The 12,196-nt window shown below is 54.4% G+C and overlaps 1 protein-coding gene across 5 annotated transcripts in view; it reads left to right on the top strand.

Annotated features, from left to right (window-relative positions):
- DGKG (diacylglycerol kinase gamma) overlaps window positions 1-12,196 on the top strand; it is a 139,596-nt gene that overhangs the window by 66,771 nt on the left and 60,629 nt on the right. For all 5 annotated transcript variants that reach the window (XM_030575609.1, XM_030575611.1, XM_030575610.1 and 2 more), the window contains 9 exons: window positions 83-200; window positions 1,595-1,683; window positions 2,491-2,607; window positions 4,059-4,157; window positions 5,737-5,853; window positions 6,659-6,732; window positions 7,299-7,373; window positions 7,516-7,601; window positions 8,495-8,584. In XM_030575609.1, coding sequence (XP_030431469.1) covers window positions 83-200; window positions 1,595-1,683; window positions 2,491-2,607; window positions 4,059-4,157; window positions 5,737-5,853; window positions 6,659-6,732; window positions 7,299-7,373; window positions 7,516-7,601; window positions 8,495-8,584 — 865 coding nt within the window. The remainder of the gene's footprint in view (window positions 1-82; window positions 201-1,594; window positions 1,684-2,490; window positions 2,608-4,058; window positions 4,158-5,736; window positions 5,854-6,658; window positions 6,733-7,298; window positions 7,374-7,515; window positions 7,602-8,494; window positions 8,585-12,196) is intronic.

Raw genomic sequence — 12,196 nt, 5'->3', positions numbered from 1 at the left:
CATGCTGGTACCCCATCTTTTGGACGCTAAGGTTCAGAGTGGGGAATTATACCATGACACTCCCGCTGTGCTTTGCCTGCAGAACGTGAAGGATGACGGGCAGCATGCCTGGAGACTGAAGCACTTCAAGAAACCTGCCTACTGTAACTTCTGTCGCACCATGCTGTTGGGGGTCCGGAAACAAGGCTTGTGCTGCTCCTGTGAGTCCCGCTCTCCTAGTTCTCTGCGCCTCATGCATGGCCTGTCGCACTGCAGCATACTGACCAGCGTTCAGCCCCTGCCCTTGCTTTGCAGCACAGCCCTTGTAATTTCTTTCAGGATGCTTTGGGTGCCACAAGCATCCAAGGAAAGCAAGTCTATTGCAGAAGTGGGAGGGTGAGGTTCTGTGGCCTGCGATGTGCAGGAGGCCAGACTAAATCACTATAGTCCTTTTTGGTCTTAAAGTCAATGAGTCTATAACCCTGGCCCCAGATAACGGGGCTGCGGACGGAACCCCAGCCCTGGATAACTGGGCCGCAGCCAGAACCCCAGCTCTGGATAATGGGGCTCTGGCCCTTTCTTGCTTTCCTATTCTTAAGTGCTTTGAGCATTGGCCTGCTAAACCTAAGGTTGTGAGTTCAATCCTTGAGGGGGCCATTTAGGGAACTGGGATAAAGATCTGTCTGGGAATTGGTCCTGCTTTGGGCAGGGGGTTGCACTAGATGACCTCCTGAGATCCCTTCCAACTCTGATGTTCTATGACTCTATGATTCTAACAAAAGCTGCATTTGCGTAACTTGACATGTTTGACTGCAGTCTCCAAAGGCTGGGAAATTCAGAGATTAGTCTGAACCTCGATCCCTAACTCACCTGGCTTTGCCCAAGGAATGTAAAACCTTCCCCTAGTCCAGGTCCTTCTCCCCTGCCTGGAGTGCCCTGGCCCAACCGGGGAGAGCTGAGAATGGAGTGTCAACATTAACACTCAGCCAAGCAAACAACCCCTCCTTCCCAGTAAGGCACCCCTCTTCCCAAGGTCCAGAGACTAGATAACCACTACACTGAGGTCCTGTTCTCCTCGCAGCTGCTGAGTTCTGCTGGATCCTCCAAAGTGCTCATGGTCAGGTTCGATACCCTAGTTCCCTAGACAGTTATACGGTGCCCATCACTCATCTCTGCCAGCAAGGGGCACTGCTCTCCCCTCCCTGAAGCATCTTCCTCCAGGCTTTCTGCTCTCCTGTTAATTCAATGGTAGAGACTTGAGCCTGCAACTGCCAAGCAGTGCCTGGGAGGCAGTAAGTGCCTAGCTCCCCCTGGAGGTCAGTGGAGTTTGAAGGTGCTCAACCTTTCCCTGCATGTGCTGCTGGAAACCTGCAGGCTCTGGCTCATTCTATTTCAAAAGCTATCAGGCAGCCCACCCCTTCACATGGCAGGCGAGATGGTGGGTAGCTCCCACTACTTGTCTCCGTGCTCTGACTCTGGCTCTGGCCAACACAGCGCATCACCTGGATGCATGGGAACTCTGGCTCTTGTCTGTATCCTGGGGCGGCTCTGAAGTGTATGCTGCATGCATGTACCGAGGGGTCACAGCTGACTTCTTTTCCCCTCTCTGCTGCAGTTTGTAAATATACCGTCCATGAACGGTGTGTGTCCAAAGAGATTGCCTCGTGCATCAGCACATACGTGAAATCCAAGAGGAACACAAATGTGAGTAGCACGTGTGTGCACGACTGCTGTCTGGTTTCCCTTCCAGCTCTGCTAACGCCCATGCAGGATGTGCTGTTATCGGTGACAGCCATGGGATTTCCCTGTGAGAGTGGCTCGCAGCTCAGCTGTGTACCTGCACTCAGCAGGGGAGATGAGGCAGTGGAAGGGTGGGCACCCCCCTCCCCTTCAGTAGCAGGACTTCCGCTCTACCTTAGCTGGGGGGTTAGCAGACTATTGGTCAATGGACTCACCTGAGATGCAGCTGGGAGTGGTCCAAAGCTCCACCAGAATGGATACTGGGGACAATGAGGATGGGGCCAGTTCCCCCCCCCATATAATCACCCCTGCCCATTAACCTGCAGATCCCTTTGGTTCCCATGGTTTACGCTACGTGCCAGGCTCCCCAAAGGTATAATAGCACTGGCTCTCCCAAAGAGGGGGAGCATCAGAGGATGGGGCCGGCAGCCTTCCTTGTGGCTGGCTGGCCATACAGGGATAGCCTGCATCCAGTTACCCCCTCAGAACAGGGCAAAGACAGATGTCCAAGAACTTCGCAGAGCAGCTCTTTTTAACAGGACAGCATCTGCTGGTGCTTGGGCCTCTTTGCCGTTGTCTGGTGTGCAAAGCAGGCCAGTGTCCAAGGGAACGGAGCAGTGGCAGTCCAGACCCCTCTTTATCCAGGGTCTCCTGGGAGACCTTTGACTCAACAGATTCCCTGTGTGTCCAAGTCCCATTGCCCGTTAGCCTCTGGGTTTCAATGCTGGCCCAGATAGCATCGTCTCTTTTATTTCTCACCTGTTCTTTCAGGTCATGCAGCACACTTGGATCGAGGGGAACTCCCCAGTCAAGTGTGACCGGTGCCACAAAAGCATCAAGTGCTACCAGGGTATTACCGGGCTACACTGTGCATGGTGTCAAATCACAGTGAGTACGTGGAGGGGACACTATGCAGGGATGTCAGGGAGACTGAATGGCTCCGGGGGGTGGGATACACAAAACCATTTGCTCCTAGGTTACCAGCCCATGTCAGGAATGTTCAAAAGCCCATTACTACCTGGCAAGTAGAAGAAGAGCTGCTGGCCTGTGTGAAATGAGCAGCTACCCGCCCCATTCCTTGTGAGCCCTCCTATGAATTCCTGTCACTGTGAGTGCTTAGCGGCTCCACTGAGAAGCCAGCGGCTGGCTGGGTGTGAACAATGAATGACCTACCTGTGACCCCACTATATCTGGGTCCAGGTCTGCCAGCCAGGGCTGCAGGGGAAGCTTGTGTCTTTTCAGGCTGTGACTGAGCAACTGCCATCAGCACTGGGCTCACTCTGCGGCCGAAACAGGTGGCCCAATGCACAGGCTCTGCGAGGGGGAGGAGAATGGTGCCAGCTCTAAAGGAGAACTGGGCTCCCCGAGCTCTTCGGCTGCCCTGGCGGCACTCACACAGGGTCTGACAAGTCCCACGGCCCATTGTGCCAGCATGACAAATACAGGCAATGGCCTCTGCCAGTGGGTGGGAAAGGCTGTGGCAGGCCTGGAGAAGCCTCAGTTGGTTTCCCAGCCCACTTTAACCGTCTCTTCCTTCAGGTTAGAGATGAGATCTGAGAGGCAGGCTAGGGAGGGACAGTCACCCTGGCACTCCCTAGCACAGGGCCGAGGATTTGACCACTCACGCATTGTGCTGCAGGAATCCACAACATGTCACTTTCCCCAGCACAATAGCACTTAGGGGTGGAGCAGATTGCGACCCTTCCATCGGCACGATGCCTCTTGCAGCAAAATTCAAGTGTTCCATGGCAGAAATCCGAATGAGGCCAGGAAGGCTCTTGTTAGTTTCATGCTCCACCTGTGGGGAAACTGACACAAGCCAAGGAGGGCAGCTGGCAAGCGGAAAAACTCTGCCTCAGTTCTCCTGCAGTGGCACATTCCAGAGATCCCTTCCCCCCAAAATGGCACAGTTGGGACTTTCATCTCCATGTGGGACAAAATATTTTTCAAAACTGTGACATGTAGTAGAGCAGCCCTGAGCCCTCTTCCCTTGAGATCCCGGCAAAGGGGGGGACGTGACAAGGGCAACAGGAAGAGGGCGGAAACAAGCAGGGACAGAATGATATGAGGGGATTCCAGGAAGCAGGGAAGTGGGGAAAGCTAATGCAGAGAGCGATTGGCATGGGGGATAGAAAACCCCTCAGCTGAACTCTGCTCCCCCTGCTTCAGCCCATATTATAGTGCCCAGGGCTCTCTGGTCTGTGGTGCTTGGGGCTTCCATACATAATGCTGTCAGCAAAAAGGGTTGGAGAGCCAGAGCTGAGAGGCCAGCTGCCCAGAGGGGAGGGGCAGGGAGAGGAGGCAGTCACACTCTCACGCTCCTTTCTCTCTCTTCCCAGCTTCACAACAAATGTGCTTCCCATGTGAAGCCAGAGTGTGATGGGGGGCAGCTCAAGGATCACATCTTGCTGCCCTCTGACATCTGCCCAGTGGTTCTGGTAAGTCAGCCTCTTCTGGCCCGTATGGCAGTGAGGGGCATGGGCATGCACATGCCCTCTTCAATGTCTCCCCCCCCCCGAAACCTATGGTAACTCAAAGCCACATCTGCTTGAGTGCATGACTCCACCCTGCGAGCCCCGCGGAGCAAGGCAATCCTAAAACAAGGCAGCAGTCATCCCAGCCCCATACCAATAGACCTGCATCAGCCCAGTAGCATCGCAGCCCTGCAGCATGCTCACTCCTCTAACAACAGACACGATGCTGCCCGCAGGGCACCCCTCAAGGAACCGCAAGGCACAGCCTTAACTCTGACCACCCCATGCTGCTTTAATTTGCAAGGTTGCAACTGCTATCCTGCCATGCGCCGGATGGGTAAAGAGTGCACAGCTCCTCACACCCACAATATAGCTGGCCTTACTGAACACAAAGAAACTTCTTCTGTCCAATTACACTGTGGCTTTCAAAGGATCGGCTCAGCTTTGCAGTGCACACCGCCCAGCAAAACCACACACACATGGGTGGCAGGTGAAATTTCCCCTCGAGGAGGCGAACTCCCCATCCTCCACCTCTTCTTTCCATAACCCTGCCCACACTTCACCCCAAGCCCCATCCCTGCTCCACCTCAGACTCCGCCCCCTCCCCTGCTCAGCCCCATTTGCTGCATGCGTCTCTCCTCTCCTTCCCCCGCTCCCGGTTCAGCCCCAACACCACCACTGCTCAAAGTGTGCATCCCTCCTCTTTCCCCCCCAATCAGGAGGGACAAGGCGGCAGGAGAACCAAACGGGGAGGAGAGGAGGAACCAGCGAGTGGCGGTGGGGACCTCTGGGATGGGGGGTGGAGTGCTGGAGAGGTGCAGCCAGGCAGTGGCTGGCGGAGAATGCTGAGCTTGTATATGGGCCATGCAAATTCCAGGGTGGCTAAGGAGGTGGTATCTGCCACTCAGCTTCTGGATTCATCTATAATCTCCCTGGGGAGTCCAAGGGACCCGGGAAGCTGAGTAGCAGATATTGCCTCCTCAGCCGCACGGGAACCTGCATGGCACATAATAAATAAGCATAAACTTCCAGCAGAAGCCCACTCCCAGGAGGGAGGGGAAGGGGCAGGGCCACCATGGTCCAGACACTTGGCCTATTATAACCATGCACACACAAATGTCTTCCCCCACCATGTAGCAGGTTGTAACTGGGCCTATGGAAGAAACCAGCAGATCACAGCTCAGACTGTGCCATGATGAGACATCTCCCGTCCTTCGGTGCATGCTCTCTGGGGATGGCACTATTGGATGCTGGGGGGCAATGCTTGCAGGCTGTGGTTTTGCTGGGTGTGGCTGTTGCCTTGGCGTGTGATTTCCAGGTCTTTGAGCGACTGTGACTTGGCTCTCAGTCAGGGTGTTTGGTCCTGTGCCTACACTATGACCACTGTCGTGGAAACTGCAAGGCTGTCAGCCCCTCATGCCCCCATGGGGACTTGTTTCTGCTAGACCAATCCTGGAAGCTGGAGTTTGACAAACAAATGTCCCTTCTTAGCACCGCTCTTCATTCGTCTGTTAGATTCCGTGCATCTTTTTCTTTCTAAAAGGACAGACAGTCCCACCCCAGGAAATCAGACAGCGATTCCCCTGCCAGCACCTGTCCAGACGACACCGCCCAGACCTTCAAATTCAATACCACTGCGTTGGACGAGCACGGCCTGCAGGTAAGTGGCTCTGAGCTGCCTCGGTCTTCAGGAGGCTCAGATGCTGACCTGGGAGTGAGAAACCCAGGGGCAGGGTGCTGAAGTCTCAGGCCCAGGCCAGCAGGGGATGAGAGTCTGACAGGGAGCTAGACTATTCTTGCACTTTGATGGCTGGCTGGGGTCACATTCCCCCTGCTGGCCAGCTCTGCTTGTGTCTACTGACTTCCGGGTATTGGAATGAACTCTGGGACAGCCTGTACTGGTGTGTCAGTGACCCTGCGATCCTTTCCCCATAATGGCCTTTATTTCTCCCTTGTGCAGCCTGTTGTTTCTGAGGCACAGCTTCAGTGAATGGTCAGTTTATGGCACTAGTATCATCTCCCTGTTTCCCTGTGCTCCCCGTCCGTCTCTTGCATCCATCTGTTCTGTAGACTGCAGGCAGGGACTGTCTCTTTGTTCTATGTTTGAACAGCACCTGGTGCAATGGGCCTGGGGCCTGCATCATGACGCACATCGTTAATGATGAAAATATCAGCAGGCAGAGCTGAGCAGCCACACAGCTCTGCCCTGTCCTGTCCCCCATCATCCGCTGGGCAGTTCCCCACTGGGCGTGGAGCCATGGTGTGAAGCCTGTGCTCAGTGTCCCTCACTGATGCCTTCCTCCGTGCTGGGTTCTCTCCATCCTGGCTTGTGTTGCCTCCTTTTCAGCAGGGCCTGGTGACTCGAGCTCATCCGCAGCTCCACCCATCCCCACCCCCACCCCCGTGGATGAGTGGTTTTCATACATGTCTCAGGGGCAGGCCGTGTTCTGCTCTTTGCATTTCAGATCACTCCCAGGCCCGGGACCCACCCTCTGCTGGTGTTCGTGAATCCCAAGAGTGGAGGGAGACAAGGAGAAAGGTATGTTCTCTGCTCCCCAGAGGCACTGGCTGAGCATTTGCTCCCTCCCCAGTCAGGCCTATGGATCTGGGGAGCTTAGGGTCAGGTAGAGATGAGGGGAGCTGCATGGGACAGAGGCAACCTGCACAGGTTCCCCTGGGGCAGACTGGGGGCCCCGTTACTAACCATGCTGGTCCTTCCATGATATGGGTGAGCTGGAGCTAGTCCGAGCTGTCCTTCACCTGCCAGGGATGTTTGAGTGAAAGTTGCAGTACAGTGGGGAGTGCTCGGGGGCCCCGGCTCCCTGGGGCACTGAGTTTTTGCTGCTGACTTTTCTTCCTCTCTGTTTGTGTTGCTAGGAGCCCCACATAATAAGCAAAGATTGAGAGTAAACAACAGCAGCGCCTCCTGGTGGCAGGCTCTGGCCGGGATTTCTGCAATGGGATCTGCCCCGGGCCAGCCTTGCCCTGTGGGTAGATTCTCTGTCCGCATCCTCTAGGCCAGACGGCCCATTTGCATGGCTCTCCTTTCTTTCCAGGGATAGTTTCCTTCTGTTTCCATCTCTCACTCGCCTTCTATTTCCACAGAGTCCTTCGGAAATTCCACTATCTGCTCAACCCCAGACAAGTGTACAACTTGGACCGAGGGGGACCGACTCCTGGGTATGGAGATAATAGACAGCCCACATCTCCAAACCCCATCCTTACCTCTCCCTGCCACTGTCGTCCTCTCCCACCCCTCTGCCAGCAATAAGCCATCCCCTGTGGTCACCTGACTCTCCCTCCTTGTGCTTCCACTTTCCAGGTTGAATTTTTTCCGGGACACCCCAGACTTTCGTGTCCTGGCATGTGGCGGGGATGGGACTGTTGGCTGGATCCTGGACTGCATAGGTAACTCGGGATCACAGGTGCCCAGGAGACCTGAGCTAAGGAGCTGTGTAAGCTGCCGCACCATGGAGCAGCCATGCTTGTAGCCAGGATGAGATGCTGTGATGGAGCTCGCTGGTCTGACTCCATGTGGTGGGAACAGACCTGCACATTCCCAGAAATTAGGCTAAGGGGCAGCAGGGCCCCATTCTGCCCTAGCTCTCTTCTCTCCTGCCTGACTTGGCGCTGGTTTCCTGCTGCCCCCAAGCCTTCCCCAGTGCTGGGAAAATGCCTACCTCCTGCTGTCTGGTTTATCATCCACGGCAGCCCTGCTCACTGCCACCCCTCTGGCTTTGTCCTGTCCCTGTCATGTTCTGCAGCCTTCCCTCTGCTCCTCTCTGCTCCCATGGCTCTTCGGGTTGAACCCCTCTCCACACTCTGCCCCGTGGCCTGCCTGCCACACCGGGTCACATGGCTTCTCCCTGGTGTGCAGAGCTCTTTTCTGAAGACACGCCTCTGAGCCTCTATTGCTGCCCTTGTGTTAGAAGGTGCCTACCAATGGCATATTCTGGCAGCTCCTGGCAAGCAGGCTGAGCTATCAAACACTGGCTCCTGCCTGCGAGCTGCCCTCTTGTGGATGGAATTGCCAGGGGTAGAGGACACTTGCTTGCTACCCGGGTATGCTCATGCTTTCACATGCATTTGCCCCATTTCCAGGCTGGCACAGGCTCTCCCTGGAATCTGCAGTGCCACAAAGAAGCAGAATCACTCTGTTTTTTCCCCAGAAAGATTGAGTCTGGTTTTCAGCTCTTTGCGCTTTCCCGGGGGCCTCTGCATTGTGAATGATAGGACGGGGACTTAGCCGAGAGGCCGCTGGCTTGTGTCTGTGCTAACAGCCTTCTCTCTTTGTATTGCAGACAAGGCAAACTTGCTGAAACACCCCCCTGTAGCTGTCCTGCCACTGGGAACGGGCAATGACCTGGCCAGGTGTCTGCGCTGGGGAGGAGGTGAGGCTTCCTGACTTGGCCAGCTGGCCCACCCTGCCCCGAGCACCACAGAACACACTTCCAAGCTGCCTTTACAGTCACATGCTGTACATCCCGGAGGCAAACTGTCCCTTCTCTGGATGTGTGGATGCATGGCACAAACTCACCGCCGTGCTTGCTGTCCAGATGCACGAGGACTTGCTGTTAATGCTAGTGAACATGGCAAATTCAGCTGCATCAGGCTGAAAATGTACCCTGGTGAGTCACCCCTCTGCTTTCCTAGACACACAGGTGATCTGCTGGAGCTGCCCAGGCAAAGGATTCAAATTCTTATGGGATGTGCGGGGCTTTTCCTCCATCTACCCTTGGGAGAGGGTGTGGCCTAGTGGATAGAGCAGTGGACTGGGACCCTTGGGTTCTATTCCTGGCTTTGCCGCAGGGTGACCATATACAGGCCACTTAATGCTCTGTGCCTCAGTTTCCACATCTGCACTGACCTCCTTTGTAAAGTGCTTTGAGATCTACCTCATAGACGAGCTAGGAATTGCCATTTTGAAGTACATCACCTAGCTAACTGGGATGAGGGAGCTCCTTGGGACCTTGTCGTAGTCTCCTCTCATGCGTACCATGTACACCACAGCTGCTGTTTCTATAAATAGGGAATAATAACAGGGAGTTCTCTCCGTCACCGCTGCAGGAGTCACATTTCATGGCACAGTTTTGTTTCCAATCTCCCCCATCCTCCCCTTGAAATAGCTGAGAATTGGCTTTCTGTGGGAATGGTTTATCAGATGCTCATCAGAATGCCAGCAAAGGAGAAATGAAATCCCAGCTGAGTCCCCGATCCTGTAACGGCCAGCAGACCCTAGCACCCTCACAGAGCATCGCCTGGGCATGGGAGTCCATGTCCATGGAGCAAGCTACAGGCAATCTCTCTTACAGCAACGGTGCCTTCGGCCAGCGCCTCACTCCATGTAGCTAGCCTGCTATTGCACTCACGTGCAGTCGGTGTTTTCTGAACAGACACAGGCCCTGCTCTGAAGAGGCTGTGCTCTGGGGCCTTGTCTACACAGAAGAGTTGCGCCAGATTAACTTGCATCGGTTTAAAAACTGCTGTTGTTAAACAGGTGCAAAGTCCTGGGTGGGCGCACTAATTTCAGTGTAGCTTAGCTGGTAAGGAGCTGACTTCAGCTGCACAGATATAAACAGAAATCAGAGTGTCTACATGGTGGGCTGCAATGGCTCCATCACACACCTTTAGTTAAACCAGCACAAGTCTGTGCACAGAGCAGGCCTGAGAAGACAAGCCAGCCCAGGAGATGGGCGAGCGAGGCACACATACAAGTACAGCAACCAGCTGCGTGTGTGAGCGTGAGACAGGCCCTTGTCACATGGGCTCCATTTTTGTGGGTTATTAAGTGATACATCTGCATTGGCCTCTCTACCTGCTTATTTGCAAAGCTAACCTGTCTGCATCTACGTCTCCACCGAGCTGTTACTGGCAGCTGTGTTCTTAGAATCGTAGAATATCTGGGTTGGAAGGGACCTCAGGAGGTCATCTAGTCCAACCCCCTGCTCAAAGCAGGACCAATTCCCAACTAAATCATCCCAGCCAGGGCTTTGTCAAGCCTGACCTTAAAAACCTCTAAGGAAGGAGAGTCCACCACCTCCCTAGGTAACCCATTCCAGTGCTTCACCACCCGCCTAGTAAAGAAGTTTTTCCTAATATACAACCTAAACCTCCCCCACTGCAACTTGAGACCATTACTCCCTGTTCTGTCATCTGCCACCGCTGAGAACAGTTAGATCCATCCTCTTTGGAACCCCCTTTCAGGTAGTTGAAAGCAGCTATCAATTCCCCCCTCATTCTCCTCTTCTGCAGACTAAACAATCCCAGTTCCCTCAGCCTTTCCTGATAAGTCGTGTGTTCCAGCCCCCTAATCATTTTTGTTGCCTTCCACTGGACTCTTTCCAATTTTTCCACATCCTTCTTGTAGTGTGGGGCCCAAAACTGGACACAGTACTCCAGATGAGGCCTCATCAATGTCAAATAGAAGGGAATGATCACGTCCCACGATCTGCTGGCAGTGCCCCTACTTATACAGCCCAAAATGCTGTTAGCCTTCTTGGCAACAAGGGCACACTGTCGACTCATATCCAGCTTCTCATCCACTGTAAGCCCTAGGTCCTTTTCTGCAGAACTTCTTCCTAGCCATTCTGTCCCTAGTCTGTAGCAGTGCATGGGATTCTCTGTCTCAAGTGCAGGACTCTACACTTGTCCTTGTTGAACCTCATCAGGTTTCTTTTGCCCCAGTCATCTAATTTATCTAGGTCCCTCTGTATCCTATCCCTACCCTCCAGCATATCTACCACTCCTCCCAGTTTAGTGTCATCTGCAAACTTGCTGAGAGTGCAGTCCATGCCATCCTGCAGATCATTAATGAATCATTCTTCAATCAATCAATGATCATTCTTGTCACTGTAGCTCCCCAGTCCTTCTGAGCGGGAGGAGCAGAGTATAGAAGAGAGACCGTTCACACTCTGACAACCCAGATCTTCCTTCTCCAACTTCCAGTTCTTCTGGACTTGTGTTAGACCCTGGCCAGGGAGTTAGGCAGTGCAGGTTCAATTCCCAGCTCCATCCCTGGGTGACCTCAGCTGAGTCACCCTGGGCCTCAGTCCCTCCCATCTGTACAGTGGAGGGACAATTCTTTTCTCCCCCTTGGTCTTGCCAGCTTGGGCTGTGATCTTTTTGGGACTGGGACGATCTCTTGCTGAATGTACATACAGTATCTAGCGCGCTGAGCCCTGAACAGCACGTTAGGTGCTGCTCTAATCCAGTCCGTGACTGGTGCCATTGCTCTGTGGGATTGGAAAGGCTCTGACTGGGAAGACATAGAGATTTTTCTTAGGCTTCTAGTCTTCCAAATCCCAGAGTGGCCTGGCTTGCTAGTGAGCAGCATGGACTCTGGGCCAGGCCCAGTCCCTGAATGGAGCTGGAAGGGAAGGGTTTCCTCTGGCTTCCAAAGGTAATCATGCCCCCTCTCTCTTCCTTCCCCTCCTCCTGTCCTCGGCGTCCCAGGCTTTTTGCTGGCTCTTCTCTGCCTCCCATCCAGTCCCCTCTGGACTCCCTCAATCCAGTGCCTTGCTGGATGGCTCGCTGCTCTCTCTGCCTGGGATCATACGGCACCCCTGGGCACTGGACTGAGCCTCCGGGGGGGCGAGGCCTGGGGTGTCGCACCGAAATCCCCATGAAGCTGAATGATTTTCCTGCCTGGCAGCACTGCAGCAGACATTGAGCCCTTCCCACACTGGAGCACCAGAGAAACAGCAAATGCCCTGCCAGGAAATGGAGCCCTGTGGAGCGTGCGATGCATTGGATGGCCCAGTTTGGGTTCGGGCCTAACCAAAGTTGGCTGTCCCTCGCCTCTCCAGGAGCACCCTGATCTAGTACAGCAGGGCGTTTGCACCCCGTTTTGGCTCTGAATTTCCCCACGCCCGCCGTCGGGCTGGGCTGGGCCACCTCTCCCTGACCTGGCCAGTTTGCCACTGCACAAGTTGGGGTTTCCACCAACACTTCATCTGCCCTTTGCTCCTTCCCCCTCAGGTTCCCATGTGTATGCATCTGAGTTG

This window comes from Gopherus evgoodei, chromosome 9 (genome assembly GCF_007399415.2).
Source record: "Gopherus evgoodei ecotype Sinaloan lineage chromosome 9, rGopEvg1_v1.p, whole genome shotgun sequence".
Lineage (NCBI taxonomy): Eukaryota > Metazoa > Chordata > Testudines > Testudinidae > Gopherus > Gopherus evgoodei.
The sequence above is the reverse complement of the archived record's forward strand: the minus strand, read 5'-3'. Positions and strand labels throughout refer to the sequence as shown.